General features: G+C 36.7%; 1 protein-coding gene across 1 annotated transcript in view; it reads left to right on the top strand.

Moving 5' to 3' along the window:
• LOC311137335 (phosphate-regulating neutral endopeptidase PHEX-like) overlaps positions 1–19,447 on the top strand; it is a gene marked incomplete at both ends in the record, with an annotated part of 66,919 nt that overhangs the window by 45,851 nt on the left and 1,621 nt on the right. Inside the window, one exon of the mRNA XM_084171779.1 lies at positions 18,202–18,305. Coding sequence (XP_084027905.1) covers positions 18,202–18,305 — 104 coding nt within the window. The remainder of the gene's footprint in view (positions 1–18,201; positions 18,306–19,447) is intronic.

Genomic DNA, 19,447 nt, shown 5'->3' with positions numbered 1-19,447 from the left:
GTGTGTACTAATTTGTGTATTTGTGTGTGTGTGTATACTAATTTGTGTATTTGTGTGTGTGTATACTAATTTGTGTATTTGTGTGTGTGTGTATACTAATTTGTGTATTTGTGTGTGTACAAATTTGTGTATTTGTGTGTGTGTGTATACTAATTTGTCTATTTGTGTGTGTACTAATTTGTGTATTTGTGTGTGTGTGTGTTTGTACTAATTTGTGTATTTGTGTGTGTGTGTGTATACTAATTTGTGTATTTGTGTGTGTGTATACTAATTTGTGTATTTGTGTGTGTGTGTATACTAATTTGTGTATTTGTGTGTGTACTAATTTGTGTATTTGTGTGTGTGTGTGTACTAATTTGTGTATTTGTGTGTGTGTGTGTACTCATTTGTGTATGTGTGTGTGTGTCTGTACTCATTTGTGTATGTGTGTGTGTTTGTACTAATTTGTGTATTTGTGTGTGTGTGTACTAATTTGTGTATTTGTGTGTGTGTGTGTATACTAATTTGTGTATTTGTGTGTGTGTATACTAATTTGTGTATTTGTGTGTGTGTGTATACTAATTTGTGTATTTGTGTGTGTGTGTATACTAATTTGTGTATTTGTGTGTGTACTAATTTGTGTATTTGTGTGTGTGTGTGTGTATACTAATTTGTGTATTTGTGTGTGTGTGTGTATACTAATTTGTGTATTTGTGTGTGTGTATACTAATTTGTGTATTTGTGTGTGTGTGTATACTAATTTGTGTATTTGTGTGTGTGTGTATACTAATTTGTGTATTTGTGTGTGTACTAATTTGTGTATTTGTGTGTGTGTGTGTACTAATTTGTGTATTTGTGTGTGTACTAATTTGTGTATTTGTGTGTGTGTGTGTGTATACTAATTTGTGTATTTGTGTGTGTGTGTGTATACTAATTTGTGTATTTGTGTGTGTGTATACTAATTTGTGTATTTGTGTGTGTGTGTATACTAATTTGTGTATTTGTGTGTGTACTAATTTGTGTATTTGTGTGTGTGTGTATACTAATTTGTGTATTTGTGTGTGTGTATACTAATTTGTGTATTTGTGTGTGTGTGTATACTAATTTGTGTATTTGTGTGTGTACAAATTTGTGTATTTGTGTGTGTGTGTATACTAATTTGTCTATTTGTGTGTGTACTAATTTGTGTATTTGTGTGTGTGTGTGTTTGTACTAATTTGTGTATTTGTGTGTGTGTGTGTATACTAATTTGTGTATTTGTGTGTGTGTATACTAATTTGTGTATTTGTGTGTGTGTGTATACTAATTTGTGTATTTGTGTGTGTACTAATTTGTGTATTTGTGTGTGTGTGTGTACTAATTTGTGTATTTGTGTGTGTGTGTGTACTCATTTGTGTATGTGTGTGTGTGTCTGTACTCATTTGTGTATGTGTGTGTGTTTGTACTAATTTGTGTATTTGTGTGTGTGTGTACTAATTTGTGTATTTGTGTGTGTGTGTGTATACTAATTTGTGTATTTGTGTGTGTGTATACTAATTTGTGTATTTGTGTGTGTGTGTATACTAATTTGTGTATTTGTGTGTGTGTGTATACTAATTTGTGTATTTGTGTGTGTACTAATTTGTGTATTTGTGTGTGTGTGTGTGTATACTAATTTGTGTATTTGTGTGTGTGTGTGTATACTAATTTGTGTATTTGTGTGTGTGTATACTAATTTGTGTATTTGTGTGTGTGTGTATACTAATTTGTGTATTTGTGTGTGTGTGTATACTAATTTGTGTATTTGTGTGTGTACTAATTTGTGTATTTGTGTGTGTGTGTGTACTAATTTGTGTATTTGTGTGTGTACTAATTTGTGTATTTGTGTGTGTGTGTGTGTATACTAATTTGTGTATTTGTGTGTGTGTGTGTATACTAATTTGTGTATTTGTGTGTGTGTATACTAATTTGTGTATTTGTGTGTGTGTGTATACTAATTTGTGTATTTGTGTGTGTACTAATTTGTGTATTTGTGTGTGTGTGTGTACTAATTTGTGTATGTGTGTGTGTGTCTGTACTCATTTGTGTATGTGTGTGTGTTTGTACTAATTTGTGTATGTGTGTGTGTGTCTGTACTCATTTGTGTATGTGTGTGTGTTTGTACTAATTTGTGTATTTGTGTGTGTGTATACTAATTTGTGTATTTGTGTGTGTGTGTGTGTATACTAATTTGTGTATTTGTGTGTGTGTATACTAATTTGTGTATTTGTGTGTGTGTGTATACTAATTTGTGTATTTGTGTGTGTACTAATTTGTGTATTTGTGTGTGTGTCTGTACTCATTTGTGTATGTGTGTGTGTTTGTACTAATTTGTGTATTTGTGTGTGTGTATACTAATTAGTGTATTTGTGTGTGTACTAATTTGTGTATTTGTGTGTTTGTGTGTATGTACTAATTTGTGTATTCGTGTGTGTGTGTGTATACTAATTTGTGTATTTGTGTGTGTGTATACTAATTTGTGTATTTGTGTGTGTGTGTATACTAATTTGTGTATTTGTGTGTGTACTAATTTGTGTATTTGTGTGTGTGTGTGTGTGTGTATACTAATTTGTGTATTTGTGTGTGTGTGTGTATACTAATTTGTGTATTTGTGTGTGTGTATACTAATTTGTGTATTTGTGTGTGTGTGTATACTAATTTGTGTATTTGTGTGTGTACTAATTTGTGTATTTGTGTGTGTGTGTATACTAATTTGTGTATTTGTGTGTGTGTGTATACTAATTTGTGTATTTGTGTGTGTGTATACTAATTTGTGTATTTGTGTGTGTGTGTATACTAATTTGTGTATTTGTGTGTGTACAAATTTGTGTATTTGTGTGTGTGTGTATACTAATTTGTGTATTTGTGTGTGTACAAATTTGTGTATTTGTGTGTGTGTGTATACTAATTTGTGTATTTGTGTGTGTACAAATTTGTGTATTTGTGTGTGTGTGTATACTAATTTGTGTATTTGTGTGTGTGTGTATACTAATTTGTGTATTTGTGTGTGTGTGTATACTAATTTGTGTATTTGTGTGTGTGTATACTAATTTGTGTATTTGTGTGTGTGTGTATACTAATTTGTGTATTTGTGTGTGTACAAATTTGTGTATTTGTGTGTGTGTGTATACTAATTTGTGTATTTGTGTGTGTACTAATTTGTGTATTTGTGTGTGTGTGTGTTTGTACTAATTTGTGTATTTGTGTGTGTGTGTGTATACTAATTTGTGTATTTGTGTGTGTGTATACTAATTTGTGTATTTGTGTGTGTGTGTATACTAATTTGTGTATTTGTGTGTGTACTAATTTGTGTATTTGTGTGTGTGTGTGTACTAATTTGTGTATTTGTGTGTGTGTGTGTACTCATTTGTGTATGTGTGTGTGTGTCTGTACTCATTTGTGTATGTGTGTGTGTTTGTACTAATTTGTGTATTTGTGTGTGTGTGTACTAATTTGTGTATTTGTGTGTGTGTGTGTATACTAATTTGTGTATTTGTGTGTGTGTATACTAATTTGTGTATTTGTGTGTGTGTGTATACTAATTTGTGTATTTGTGTGTGTGTGTATACTAATTTGTGTATTTGTGTGTGTACTAATTTGTGTATTTGTGTGTGTGTGTGTGTATACTAATTTGTGTATTTGTGTGTGTGTGTGTATACTAATTTGTGTATTTGTGTGTGTGTATACTAATTTGTGTATTTGTGTGTGTGTGTATACTAATTTGTGTATTTGTGTGTGTGTGTATACTAATTTGTGTATTTGTGTGTGTACTAATTTGTGTATTTGTGTGTGTGTGTGTACTAATTTGTGTATTTGTGTGTGTGTGTATACTAATTTGTGTATTTGTGTGTGTACTAATTTGTGTATTTGTGTGTGTGTCTGTACTCATTTGTGTATGTGTGTGTGTTTGTACTAATTTGTGTATTTGTGTGTGTGTATACTAATTAGTGTATTTGTGTGTGTACTAATTTGTGTATTTGTGTGTGTGTGTGTATGTACTAATTTGTGTATTCGTGTGTGTGTGTGTATACTAATTTGTGTATTTGTGTGTGTGTATACTAATTTGTGTATTTGTGTGTGTGTATACTAATTTGTGTATTTGTGTGTGTGTGTATACTAATTTGTGTATTTGTGTGTATACTAATTTGTGTATTTGTGTGTGTGTGTATACTAATTTGTGTATTTGTGTGTGTACTAATTTGTGTATTTGTGTGTGTGTGTGTACTAATTTGTGTATTTGTGTGTGTGTGTGTACTCATTTGTGTATGTGTGTGTGTGTCTGTACTCATTTGTGTATGTGTGTGTGTTTGTACTAATTTGTGTATTTGTGTGTGTGTGTACTAATTTGTGTATTTGTGTGTGTGTGTATACTAATTTGTGTATTTGTGTGTGTGTATACTAATTTGTGTATTTGTGTGTGTGTGTATACTAATTTGTGTATTTGTGTGTGTACTAATTTGTGTATTTGTGTGTGTGTGTGTACTCATTTGTGTATGTGTGTGTGTGTCTGTACTCATTTGTGTATGTGTGTGTGTTTGTACTAATTTGTGTATTTGTGTGTGTGTATACTAATTTGTGTATTTGTGTGTGTGTGTATACTAATTTGTGTATTTGTGTGTGTACTAATTTGTGTATTTGTGTGTGTGTGTATACTAATTTGTGTATTTGTGTGTGTACTAATTTGTGTATTTGTGTGTGTGTGTGTACTAATTTGTGTATTTGTGTGTGTGTGTGTACTCATTTGTGTATGTGTGTGTGTGTCTGTACTCATTTGTGTATGTGTGTGTGTTTGTACTAATTTGTGTATTTGTGTGTGTGTATACTAATTTGTGTATTTGTGTGTGTGTGTATACTAATTTGTGTATTTGTGTGTGTACTAATTTGTGTATTTGTGTGTGTGTGTATACTAATTTGTGTATTTGTGTGTGTACTAATTTGTGTATTTGTGTGTGTGTGTGTGTGTACTAATTTGTGTATTTGTGTGTGTGTGTATACTAATTTGTGTATTTGTGTGTGTGTGTGTACTCATTTGTGTATGTGTGTGTGTGTCTGTACTCATTTGTGTATGTGTGTGTGTTTGTACTAATTTGTGTATTTGTGTGTGTGTATACTAATTTGTGTATTTGTGTGTGTGTGTATACTAATTTGTGTATTTGTGTGTGTACTAATTTGTGTATTTGTGTGTGTGTGTATACTAATTTGTGTATTTGTGTGTGTACTAATTTGTGTATTTGTGTGTGTGTGTGTGTGTACTAATTTGTGTATTTGTGTGTGTGTGTATACTAATTTGTGTATTTGTGTGTGTACTAATTTGTGTATTTGTGTGTGTGTGTGTGTATACTAATTTGTGTATTTGTGTGTGTGTGTATACTAATTTGTGTATTTGTGTGTGTACTAATTTGTGTATTTGTGTGTGTGTGTGTACTAATTTGTGTATTTTTGTGTGTGTGTGTACTCATTTGTGTATGTGTGTGTGTGTCTGTACTCATTTGTGTATGTGTGTGTGTTTGTACTAATTTGTGTATTTGTGTGTGTGTATACTAATTTGTGTATTTGTGTGTGTGTATACTAATTTGTGTATTTGTGTGTGTACTAATTTGTGTATTTGTGTGTGTGTGTATACTAATTTGTGTATTTGTGTGTGTACTAATTTGTGTATTTGTGTGTGTGTGTGTGTGTACTAATTTGTGTATTTGTGTGTGTGTGTATACTAATTTGTGTATTTGTGTGTGTACTAATTTGTGTATTTGTGTGTGTGTGTGTTTGTACTAATTTGTGTATTTGTGTGTGTGTGTGTATACTAATTTGTGTATTTGTGTGTGTGTGTATACTAATTTGTGTATTTGTGTGTGTGTATACTAATTTGTGTATTTGTGTGTGTGTGTATACTAATTTGTGTATTTGTGTGTGTACTAATTTGTGTATTTGTGTGTGTGTATACTAATTTGTGTATTTGTGTGTGTGTTTGTACTAATTTGTGTATTTGTGTGTGTGTGTATACTAATTTGTGTATTTGTGTGTGTGTATACTAATTTGTGTATTTGTGTGTGTGTATACTAATTTGTGTATTTGTGTGTGTGTGTATACTAATTTGTGTATTTGTGTGTGTACTAATTTGTGTATTTGTGTGTGTGTGTGTACTCATTTGTGTATGTGTGTGTGTGTCTGTACTCATTTGTGTATGTGTGTGTGTTTGTACTAATTTGTGTATTTGTGTGTGTGTATACTAATTTGTGTATTTGTGTGTGTGTGTATACTAATTTGTGTATTTGTGTGTGTACTAATTTGTGTATTTGTGTGTGTGTGTATACTAATTTGTGTATTTGTGTGTGTGTGTGTTTGTACTAATTTGTGTATTTGTGTGTGTGTGTGTATACTAATTTGTGTATTTGTGTGTGTGTATACTAATTTGTGTATTTGTGTGTGTGTGTATACTAATTTGTGTATTTGTGTGTGTACTAATTTGTGTATTTGTGTGTGTGTGTATACTAATTTGTGTATTTGTGTGTGTACTAATTTGTGTATTTATGTGTGTGTGTGTGTGTACTAATTTGTGTATTTGTGTGTGTGTGTATACTAATTTGTGTATTTGTGTGTGTACTAATTTGTGTATTTGTGTGTGTGTGTGTTTGTACTAATTTGTGTATTTGTGTGTGTGTGTGTATACTAATTTGTGTATTTGTGTGTGTGTGTATACTAATGTGTGTATTTGTGTGTGTACTAATTTGTGTATTTGTGTGTGTGTATACTAATTTGTGTATTTGTGTGTGTGTTTGTACTAATTTGTGTATTTGTGTGTGTGTGTATACTAATTTGTGTATTTGTGTGTGTGTATACTAATTTGTGTATTTGTGTGTGTGTGTATACTAATTTGTGTATTTGTGTGTATACTAATTTGTGTATTTGTATGTGTACTAATTTGTGTATTTGTGTGTGTGTGTGTTTGTACTAATTTGTGTATTTGTGTGTGTGTGTGTATACTAATTTGTGTATTTGTGTGTGTGTATACTAATTTGTGTATTTGTGTGTGTGTGTATACTAATTTGTGTATTTGTGTGTGTACTAATTTGTGTATTTTTGTGTGTGTGTGTACTAATTTGTGTATTTGTGTGTGTGTGTGTACTCATTTGTGTATGTGTGTGTGTGTCTGTACTCATTTGTGTATGTGTGTGTGTTTGTACTAATTTGTGTATTTGTGTGTGTGTATACTAATTTGTGTATTTGTGTGTGTGTGTATACTAATTTGTGTATTTGTGTGTGTGTGTATACTAATTTGTGTATTTGTGTGTGTGTATACTAATTTGTGTATTTGTGTGTGTGTGTATACTAATTTGTGTATTTGTGTGTGTACTAATTTGTGTATTTGTGTGTGTGTGTGTGTATGTACTAATTTGTGTATTCGTGTGTGTGTGTGTATACTAATTTGTGTATTTGTGTGTGTGTATACTAATTTGTGTATTTGTGTGTGTGTGTATACTAATTTGTGTATTTGTGTGTGTACTAATTTGTGTATTTGTGTGTGTGTGTGTGTATACTAATTTGTGTATTTGTGTGTGTGTGTGTATACTAATTTGTGTATTTGTGTGTGTGTATACTAATTTGTGTATTTGTGTGTGTGTGTATACTAATTTGTGTATTTGTGTGTGTACTAATTTGTGTATTTGTGTGTGTGTGTGTACTAATTTGTGTATGTGTGTGTGTGTCTGTACTCATTTGTGTATGTGTGTGTGTTTGTACTAATTTGTGTATGTGTGTGTGTGTCTGTACTCATTTGTGTATGTGTGTGTGTTTGTACTAATTTGTGTATTTGTGTGTGTGTATACTAATTTGTGTATTTGTGTGTGTGTGTGTATACTAATTTGTGTATTTGTGTGTGTGTATACTAATTTGTGTATTTGTGTGTGTGTGTATACTAATTTGTGTATTTGTGTGTGTACTAATTTGTGTATTTGTGTGTGTGTGTGTGTGTACTAATTTGTGTATTTGTGTGTGTGTGTATACTAATTTGTGTATTTGTGTGTGTACTAATTTGTGTATTTGTGTGTGTGTGTGTTTGTACTAATTTGTGTATTTGTGTGTGTGTGTGTATACTAATTTGTGTATTTGTGTGTGTGTGTATACTAATTTGTGTATTTGTGTGTGTGTATACTAATTTGTGTATTTGTGTGTGTGTGTATACTAATTTGTGTATTTGTGTGTGTACTAATTTGTGTATTTGTGTGTGTGTATACTAATTTGTGTATTTGTGTGTGTGTTTGTACTAATTTGTGTATTTGTGTGTGTGTGTATACTAATTTGTGTATTTGTGTGTGTGTATACTAATTTGTGTATTTGTGTGTGTGTATACTAATTTGTGTATTTGTGTGTGTGTGTATACTAATTTGTGTATTTGTGTGTGTACTAATTTGTGTATTTGTGTGTGTGTGTGTACTCATTTGTGTATGTGTGTGTGTGTCTGTACTCATTTGTGTATGTGTGTGTGTTTGTACTAATTTGTGTATTTGTGTGTGTGTATACTAATTTGTGTATTTGTGTGTGTGTGTATACTAATTTGTGTATTTGTGTGTGTACTAATTTGTGTATTTGTGTGTGTGTGTATACTAATTTGTGTATTTGTGTGTGTGTGTGTTTGTACTAATTTGTGTATTTGTGTGTGTGTGTGTATACTAATTTGTGTATTTGTGTGTGTGTATACTAATTTGTGTATTTGTGTGTGTGTGTATACTAATTTGTGTATTTGTGTGTGTACTAATTTGTGTATTTGTGTGTGTGTGTATACTAATTTGTGTATTTGTGTGTGTACTAATTTGTGTATTTATGTGTGTGTGTGTGTGTACTAATTTGTGTATTTGTGTGTGTGTGTATACTAATTTGTGTATTTGTGTGTGTACTAATTTGTGTATTTGTGTGTGTGTGTGTTTGTACTAATTTGTGTATTTGTGTGTGTGTGTGTATACTAATTTGTGTATTTGTGTGTGTGTGTATACTAATGTGTGTATTTGTGTGTGTACTAATTTGTGTATTTGTGTGTGTGTATACTAATTTGTGTATTTGTGTGTGTGTTTGTACTAATTTGTGTATTTGTGTGTGTGTGTATACTAATTTGTGTATTTGTGTGTGTGTATACTAATTTGTGTATTTGTGTGTGTGTGTATACTAATTTGTGTATTTGTGTGTATACTAATTTGTGTATTTGTATGTGTACTAATTTGTGTATTTGTGTGTGTGTGTGTTTGTACTAATTTGTGTATTTGTGTGTGTGTGTGTATACTAATTTGTGTATTTGTGTGTGTGTATACTAATTTGTGTATTTGTGTGTGTGTGTATACTAATTTGTGTATTTGTGTGTGTACTAATTTGTGTATTTTTGTGTGTGTGTGTACTAATTTGTGTATTTGTGTGTGTGTGTGTACTCATTTGTGTATGTGTGTGTGTGTCTGTACTCATTTGTGTATGTGTGTGTGTTTGTACTAATTTGTGTATTTGTGTGTGTGTATACTAATTTGTGTATTTGTGTGTGTGTGTATACTAATTTGTGTATTTGTGTGTGTGTGTATACTAATTTGTGTATTTGTGTGTGTGTATACTAATTTGTGTATTTGTGTGTGTGTGTATACTAATTTGTGTATTTGTGTGTGTACTAATTTGTGTATTTGTGTGTGTGTGTGTGTATGTACTAATTTGTGTATTCGTGTGTGTGTGTGTATACTAATTTGTGTATTTGTGTGTGTGTATACTAATTTGTGTATTTGTGTGTGTGTGTATACTAATTTGTGTATTTGTGTGTGTACTAATTTGTGTATTTGTGTGTGTGTGTGTGTATACTAATTTGTGTATTTGTGTGTGTGTGTGTATACTAATTTGTGTATTTGTGTGTGTGTATACTAATTTGTGTATTTGTGTGTGTGTGTATACTAATTTGTGTATTTGTGTGTGTACTAATTTGTGTATTTGTGTGTGTGTGTGTACTAATTTGTGTATGTGTGTGTGTGTCTGTACTCATTTGTGTATGTGTGTGTGTTTGTACTAATTTGTGTATGTGTGTGTGTGTCTGTACTCATTTGTGTATGTGTGTGTGTTTGTACTAATTTGTGTATTTGTGTGTGTGTATACTAATTTGTGTATTTGTGTGTGTGTGTGTATACTAATTTGTGTATTTGTGTGTGTGTATACTAATTTGTGTATTTGTGTGTGTGTGTATACTAATTTGTGTATTTGTGTGTGTACTAATTTGTGTATTTGTGTGTGTGTGTGTACTAATTTGTGTATGTGTGTGTGTGTCTGTACTCATTTGTGTATGTGTGTGTGTTTGTACTAATTTGTGTATGTGTGTGTGTGTCTGTACTCATTTGTGTATGTGTGTGTGTTTGTACTAATTTGTGTATTTGTGTGTGTGTATACTAATTTGTGTATTTGTGTGTGTGTTTGTACTAATTTGTGTATTTGTGTGTGTGTGTATACTAATTTGTGTATTTGTGTGTGTGTATGTACTAATTTGTGTATGTGTGTGTGTGTCTGTACTCATTTGTGTATGTGTGTGTGTTTGTACTAATTTGTGTATGTGTGTGTGTGTCTGTACTCATTTGTGTATGTGTGTGTGTTTGTACTAATTTGTGTATTTGTGTGTGTGTATACTAATTTGTGTATTTGTGTGTGTGTTTGTACTAATTTGTGTATTTGTGTGTGTGTGTATACTAATTTGTGTATTTGTGTGTGTGTATACTAATTTGTGTATTTGTGTGTGTGTGTATACTAATTTGTGTATTTGTGTGTGTACTAATTTGTGTATTTGTGTGTGTGTGTATACTAATTTGTGTATTTGTGTGTGTACTAATTTGTGTATTTGTGTGTGTGTGTGTTTGTACTAATTTGTGTATTTGTGTGTGTGTGTGTATACTAATTTGTGTATTTGTGTGTGTGTATACTAATTTGTGTATTTGTGTGTGTGTGTATACTAATTTGTGTATTTGTGTGTGTACTAATTTGTGTATTTGTGTGTGTGTGTACTAATTTGTGTATTTGTGTGTGTGTGTGTACTCATTTGTGTATGTGTGTGTGTGTCTGTACTCATTTGTGTATGTGTGTGTGTGTGTGTACTCATTTGTGTATGTGTGTGTGTGTCTGTACTCATTTGTGTATGTGTGTGTGTTTGTACTAATTTGTGTATTTGTGTGTGTACTAATTTGTGTATTTGTGTGTGTGTGTATACTAATTTGTGTATTTGTGTGTGTACTAATTTGTGTATTTGTGTGTGTGTGTGTTTGTACTAATTTGTGTATTTGTGTGTGTGTGTATACTAATTTGTGTATTTGTGTGTGTGTATACTAATTTGTGTATTTGTGTGTGTACTAATTTGTGTATTTGTGTGTGTGTGTGTTTGTACTAATTTGTGTATTTGTGTGTGTGTGTGTATACTAATTTGTGTATTTGTGTGTGTGTATACTAATTTGTGTATTTGTGTGTGTGTGTATACCAATTTGTGTATTTGTGTGTGTACTAATTTTTGTATTTGTGTGTGTGTGTGTACTAATTTGTGTATTTGTGTGTGTGTGTGTACTCATTTGTGTATGTGTGTGTGTGTCTGTACTCATTTGTGTATGTGTGTGTGTTTGTACTAATTTGTGTATTTGTGTGTGTGTATACTAATTTGTGTATTTGTGTGTGTGTGTATACTAATTTGTGTATTTGTGTGTGTACTAATTTGTGTATTTGTGTGTGTGTGTATACTAATTTGTGTATTTGTGTGTGTACTAATTTTTGTATTTGTGTGTGTGTGTGTTTGTACTAATTTGTGTATTTGTGTGTGTGTGTATACTAATTTGTGTATTTGTGTGTGTACTAATTTGTGTATTTGTGTGTGTGTGTGTTTGTACTAATTTGTGTATTTGTGTGTGTGTGTGTTTGTACTAATTTGTGTATTTGTGTGTGTGTGTGTATACTAATTTGTGTATTTGTGTGTGTGTCTGTACTCATTTGTGTATTTGTGTGTGTGTGTATACTAATTTGTGTATTTGTGTGTGTACTAATTTGTGTATTTGTGTGTGTGTGTGTGTACTAATTTGTGTATTTGTGTGTGTACTAATTTGTGTATTTGTGTGTGTGTGTACGAATTTGTGTATTTGTGTGTGTGTATACTAATTTGTGTATTTGTGTGTGTGTATACTAATTTGTGTATTTGTGTGTGTGTGTGTACTAATTTGTGTATTTGTGTGTGTGTGTATACTAATTTGTGTATTTGTGTGTGTACTAATTTGTGTATTTGTGTGTGTGTGTGTTTGTACTAATTTGTGTATTTGTGTGTGTGTGTGTATACTAATTTGTGTATTTGTGTGTGTACTAATTTGTGTATTTGTGTGTGTGTGTGTGTGTACTAATTTGTGTATTTGTGTGTGTACTAATTTGTGTATTTGTGTGTGTGTGTACGAATTTGTGTATTTGTGTGTGTATACTAATTTGTGTATTTGTGTGTGTGTGTACTAATTTGTGTATTTGTGTGTGTGTGTATACTAATTTGTGTATTTGTGTGTGTGTATACTAATTTGTGTATTTGTGTGTGTGTGTGTACTAATTTGTGTATTTGTGTGTGTGTGTGTACTAATTTGTGTATTTGTGTGTGTGTGTATACTAATTTGTGTATTTGTGTGTGTGTATACTAATTTGTGTATTTGTGTGTGTGTGTATACTAATTTGTGTATTTGTGTGTGTGTCTGTACTCATTTGTGTATTTGTGTGTGTGTCTGTACTCATTTGTGTATGTGTGTGTGTTTGTACTAATTTGTGTATTTGTGTGTGTGTGTGTGTACTAATTTGTGTATTTGTGTGTGTGTTTGTACTAATTTGTGTATTTGTGTGTGTGTGTATACTAATTTGTGTATTTGTGTGTGTGTATACTAATTTGTGTATTTGTGTGTGTGTGTATACTAATTTGTGTATTTGTGTGTGTACTCATTTGTGTATTTGTGTGTGTGTGTGTACTAATTTGTGTATTTGTGTGTGTGTGTGTACTCATTTGTGTATGTGTGTGTGTGTCTGTACTCATTTGTGTATGTGTGTGTGTTTGTACTAATTTGTGTATTTGTGTGTGTGTATACTAATTTGTGTATTTGTGTGTGTGTTTGTACTAATTTGTGTATTTGTGTGTGTGTGTATACTAATTTGTGTATTTGTGTGTGTGTATACTAATTTGTGTATTTGTGTGTGTGTGTATACTAATTTGTGTATTTGTGTGTGTACTAATTTGTGTATTTGTGTGTGTGTGTGTTTGTACTAATTTGTGTATTTGTGTGTGTATACTAATTTGTGTATTTGTGTGTGTGTATACTAATTTGTGTATTTGTGTGTGTGTGTATACTAATTTGTGTATTTGTGTGTGTACTAATTTGTGTATTTGTGTGTGTGTGTGTACTCATTTGTGTATGTGTGTGTGTGTCTGTACTCATTTGTGTATGTGTGTGTGTTTGTACTAATTTGTGTATTTGTGTGTGTGTGTATACTAATTTGTGTATTTGTGTGTGTGTGTATACTAATTTGTGTATTTGTGTGTGTGTGTATACTAATTTGTGTATTTGTGTGTGTGTGTGTATACTAATTTGTGTATTTGTGTGTGTGTGTATACTAATTTGTGTATTTGTGTGTGTGTGTATACTAATTTGTGTATTTGTGTGTGTGTGTATACTAATCAAATCAAATCAAAATCAAATTTTATTGGTCACATGCTGTCACGATCGTCAGGGAGAGACCAATGCGCAGCGTTGAAGGTGAACATATTATTTAATGAATGAACACACGAACAAAACAACAGACGATAACGTGATGTCTACAGTTTAACACAAACCAAAATAGAACAAGAAACCACAAACACAAAGTGAAAGACAGACAGTTAAATATGGCTCCCAATCAGAGACAACCAGCTGACACTCGTTGCCTCTGATTGGGAGTCACTCAGGCCAACATAGAAATACAAACATAGAATTACACACCCTGGCTCAACATAACAGTGTCCCCAGAGCCAGGGCGTGACAGTACCCCCCCCTAAAGGCGCGGACTCCGACCGCGCCAACTAAATACCACAGGGGAGGGACCGGGTGGGCACTCCGCCTTGGCGGCGGATCCGGCTCCGGGCCTGATCCCCACTCCCTCTCCAACCCCCCAAAGTACCCCTGGTCCGGTCTGGCCCCGCTGGCCGGAGCTGGACTGCACACTGATGGAGCGGATTGCTCTAGCTCCGGCGTAACGCATCTGACCGGTGCCGGACCAGGCCCCAGTGGAACAGGCACGGGCCGTGCCGGACCGACGACGCACACCACTGGCTTGGTGTGGGGAGCAGGAGCGGACCGAGCCGGGCTGACGAAACGCACCACTGACTTGGTGCGGGGAGCAGGAGCGGGCCGGACCGGGCTGACGAAGCGCACCACTGACTTGGTGCGGGGAGCTTGGATGGGCCGGACTGGGCTGGCGACGCGCACCACAGACTTGGTGCGGAGAGCAGGAACGGGCCGGACAGGGCTGACGAAACGCACCACAGACTTGGTGCGGGGAGCAGAAATGGGCCGGACTGGGCTGGCGACGCGCACCACAGACTTGGTGCGGAGAGCAGGAACGGGCCGGACAGGGCTGACGAAACGCACCACAGACTTGGTGCGGGGAGCAGGAATGGACCGGACCGTACTGGGGACACACACCACTGGACCTACACCGGGATCTGGAACGGGCCGGACCGGACTGGCAACACACGCCAGTACCTCTCGCCGTGCCTCTACATCCTCCATCCCCTCTTCGACCAGTGGCCCCCGTAACCTGGCGGCCTCCTCTGGCAACCCGCTGGGCCGCTCTATCGCGGCCTCCTGCTGGTCCGACGTCGTGAGCCCCCCCCTAAAAAATTTCTGGGAGTCTCTCTTCCCCTCGATAATTCTCGCCCACCTCTCGCTCTTCTGCTTCCAACCTCCGCCATTCAGCTCCTCATTCGGCTTGACCCAGTCGAAGCTCTTCCTCCACTGTTGCCAAGTCCACCCACTCTGCTCCTCACTAGGCTGCTTGGTCCAGTTCTGGTGGTTTCTTCTGTCACGATCGTCAGGGAGAGACCAATGCGCAGCGTTGAAGGTGAACATATTATTTAATGAATGAACACACGAACAAAACAACAGACGATAACGTGATGTCTACGGTTTAACACAAACCAAAATAGAACAAGAAACCACAAACACAAAGTGAAAGACAGACAGTTAAATATGGCTCTCAATCAGAGACAACCAGCTGACACTCGTTGCCTCTGATTGGGAGTCACTCAGGCCAACATAGAAATACAAACATAGAATTACACACCCTGGCTCAACATAACAGTGTCCCCAGAGCCAGGGCGTGACACATGCGCCGAATACAACAGGTGCAGACATTACAGTGAAATGCTTACTTACAGCCCTTAACCAACAGTGCATTTATTTTTAACAAAAAAAGTAAAAATAAAACAACAACAACAAAAAGTGTTGAGAAAAAAAAAGAGCAGAAGTAAAATAAAGTGACAGTAGGGAGGCTATATATACAGGGGGGTACCGTTGCAGAGTCAATGTGCGGGGGCACCGGCTAGTTGAGGTAGTTGAGGTAATATGTACATGTGGGTAGAGTTAAAGTGACTATGCATAAATAATTAACAGAGTAGCAGCAGCGTAAAAAGGATGGGGTGGGGGGGGGGGGGGGCAGTGCAAATAGTCCGGGTAGCCATGATTAGCTGTTCAGGAGTCTTATGGCTTGGGGGTAGAAGCTGTTGAGAAGTCTTTTGGACCTAGACTTGGCACTCCGGTACCGCTTGCCATGCGGTAGCAGGGAGAACAGTCTATGACTAGGGTGGCTGGAGTCTTTGACAATTTTGAGGGCCTTCCTCTGACACCGCCTGGTATAGAGGTCCTGGATGGCAGGAAGCTTGGCCCCAGAGATGTACTGGGCCATACGCACTACCCTCTGTAGTGCCTTGCGGTCGGAGGCCAAGCAGTTGCCATACCAGGCGGTGATGCAACCAGTCAGGATGCTCTCGATGGTGCAGCTGTAGAATTTTTTGAGGATCTGAGGACCCATGCCAAATCTTTTCAGTCTCCTGAGGGGGAATAGGCTTTGTCGTGCCCTCTTCACGACTGTCTTGGTGTGTTTGGACCATGATAGTTCGTTGGTGATGTGGACACCAAGGAACTTGAAGCTCTCAACCTGTTCCACTACAGCCCCGTTGATGAGAATGGGGGCGTGCTCAGTCCTCTTTTTTTTCCTGTAGTCCACAATCATCTCCTTTGTATTGGTCACGTTGAGGGAGAGGTTGTTGTCCTGGCACCACACGGCGAGGTCTCTGACCTCCTCCCTATAGGCTGTCTCATCGTTGTCGGTGATCAGGCCTACCACTGTTGTGTCGTCGGCAAACTTAATGATGGTGTTGGAGTCATGCCTGGCCATGCAGTCATGGGTGAACAGAGAGTACAGGAGGGGACTGAGCACGCACCCCTGAGGGGCCCCCGTGTTGAGGATCAGTGTGGCAGATGTGTTGTTACCTAACCTTACCACCTGGGGGCGGCCCGTCAGGAAGTCCAGGATCCAGTTGCAGAGGGAGGTGTTTAGTCCCAGGATCCTTAGCTTAGTGATGAGCTTAGAGGGCACTATGGTGTTGAATGCTGAGCTGTAGTCAATGAATAGCATTCTCACGTAGGTGTTCCTCTTGTCCAGGTGGGAAAGGGCAGTGTGGAGTGCAATAGAGATTGCATCATCTGTGGATCTGTTGGGGCGGTATGCAAATTGGAGTGGGTCTAGGGTTTCTGGGATAATGCTGTTGATGTGAGCCATGACCAGCCTTTCAAAGCACTTCATGGCTACAGACGTCAGTGCTACGGGTCGGTAGTCATTTTGGCAGGTTATCTTAGAGTCCTTGGGCACGGGGACTATGGTGGTCTGCTTGAAACATGTTGGTATTACAGACTCAGTCAGGGACATGTTGAAAATGTCAGTGAAGACACTTGCCAGTTGGTCAGTACATGCTCGGAGTACACGTCCTGGTAATCCGTCTGGCCCTGCGGCCTTGTGAATGTTGACCTGCTTAAAAGTCTTACTCACATCGGCTACGGAGAGCGTGATCACATAGTCATCCGGAACAGCTGGTGCTCTCATGCATGCTTCAGTGTTGCTTGCCTCGAAGCGAGCATAGAAGTGGTTTAGCTCGTCTGGTAGGCTTGTGTCACTGGGCAGCTTGCGGCTGTGCTTCCCTTTGTAGTCTGTAATAGTTTTCAAGCCCTGCCACATCCGACGAGCGTCAGAGCCAGTGTAGTACGATTCAATCTTAGTCCTGTATTGACTCTTTGCCTGTTTGATGGTTCGTCGGAGGTCATAGCGGGATTTCTTATAAGCGTCCGGGTTAGAGTCCCGTTCCTTGAAAGCGGCAGCTCTACCCTTTAGCTCAGTGCGGATGTTTCCTGTAATCCATGGCTTCTGGTTGGGGTATGTACGTACGGTCACTGTGGGGACGACATCATCGATGCACTTATTGATGAAGCCAGTGACTGATGTGGTGTACTCCTCAATGCTGTCTGAAGAATCCCGGAACATGTTCCAGTCTGTGCTAGCAAAACAGTCCTGTAGCTTAGCATCTGCGTCATCTGACCACTTTTTTATTAACCTGAGTCACTGGTGCTTCCTGCTTTAGTTTTTGCTAATTTGTGTATTCGTGTGTGTGTGTGTATACTAATTTGTGTATTTGTGTGTGTGTGTATACTAATTTGTGTATTTGTGTGTGTGTGTATACTAATTTGTGTATTCGTGTGTGTGTGTATACTAATTTGTGTATTCGTGTGTGTGTGTATACTAATGTGTGTATTCGTGTGTGTGTGTGTATACTAATTTGTGTATTTGTGTGTGTGTGTGTGTATACTAATGTCTGTATTCGTGTGTGTGTGTATACTAATTTGTGTATTTGTGTGTGTGTGTATACTAATTTGTGTATTTGTGTGTGTGTATACTAATTTGTGTATTTGTGTGTGTGTGTATACTAATTTGTGTATTTGTGTGTGTGTGTGTATACTAATTTGTGTATTTGTGTGTGTGTGTATACTAATTTGTGTATTTGTGTGTGTGTATACTAATGTGTGTATTTGTGTGCGTGTGTGTATACTAATGTGTGTATTTGTGTGCGTGTGTATACTAATTTGTGTATTCGTGTGTGTGTGTGTGTGTGTGTAGCTAGTATTCTCTGAGGACAACTACTTCGGTAATGTGATGCAGACACTGCGTTTCATTGCCCAATCAGATCTCAGCTGGCTGAGGAGGACTGTCCCTCGTACTGAGTGAGTTACTATGACAACCACTGGTGAAAAAACCCACCTATCGTAGAAAAATGCATTGAAAGTATTACTTCCATTTACATTGACATTTGAGTCATGTTGTAGATACTGTTATCCCGAGCCACTTCCAGTCAGTGCATTGGGACAACCACATATCACAGGGTGACTTAGTCAGTGCATTGGGACAACCACATATCACAGGGTGACTTAGTCAGTGCATTGGGACAACCACATATCACAGGGTGACTTAGTCAGTGCATTGGGACAACCACATATCACAGGGTGACTTAGTCAGTGCATTGATCTTTAGATAGCTAGGTGTGACAACCACATATCACAGGGTGACTTAGTCAGTGCATTGGGACAACCACATATCACAGGGTGACTTAGTCAGTGCATTGGGACAACCACATATCACAGGGTGACTTAGTCAGTGCATTGATCTTTAGATAGCTAGGTGGGACAACCACATATCGCAGGGTGACTTAGTCAGTGCATTGGGACAACCACATATCACAGGGTGACTTAGTCAGTGCATTGGGACAACCACATATCACAGGGTGACTTAGTCAGTGCATTGGGACAACCACATATCACAGGGTGACTTAGTCAGTGCGTTGGGACAACCACATATCACAGGGTGACTTAGTCAGTGCATTGGGAGAACCACATATCTCAGGGTGACTTAGTCAGTGCATTGGGAGAACCACATATCTCAGGGTGACTTAGTCAGTGCGTTGGGACAACCACAAATCACAGGGTGACTTAGTCAGTGCATTGGGACAACCACATATCACAGGGTGACTTAGTCAGTGCGTTGGGACAACCACATATCACAGGGTGACTTAGTCAGTGCATTGGGACAACCACATATCACAGGGTGACTTTGTCAGTGCGTTGGGACAACCACATATCACAGGGTGACTTAGTCAGTGCATTGGGACAACCACATATCACAGGGTGACTTAGTCAGTGCGTTGGGACAACCACATATCACAGGGTGACTTAGTCAGTGCATTCATCTTCAGATAGCTAGGTGGGACGACCACATATCACAGGGTGACTTCCTGGTTGTGATGTCATTTCAGACTGCTATCTTCCTGGTTGTGATGTCATTTCAGACTGCTATCTTCCTGGTTGTGATG

Source organism: Coregonus lavaretus, assembly GCF_964263955.1.
Source record: "Coregonus lavaretus genome assembly, chromosome: 2".
NCBI lineage: Eukaryota > Metazoa > Chordata > Actinopteri > Salmoniformes > Salmonidae > Coregonus > Coregonus lavaretus.
This window is presented reverse-complemented; position numbering and strand designations above follow the sequence as displayed.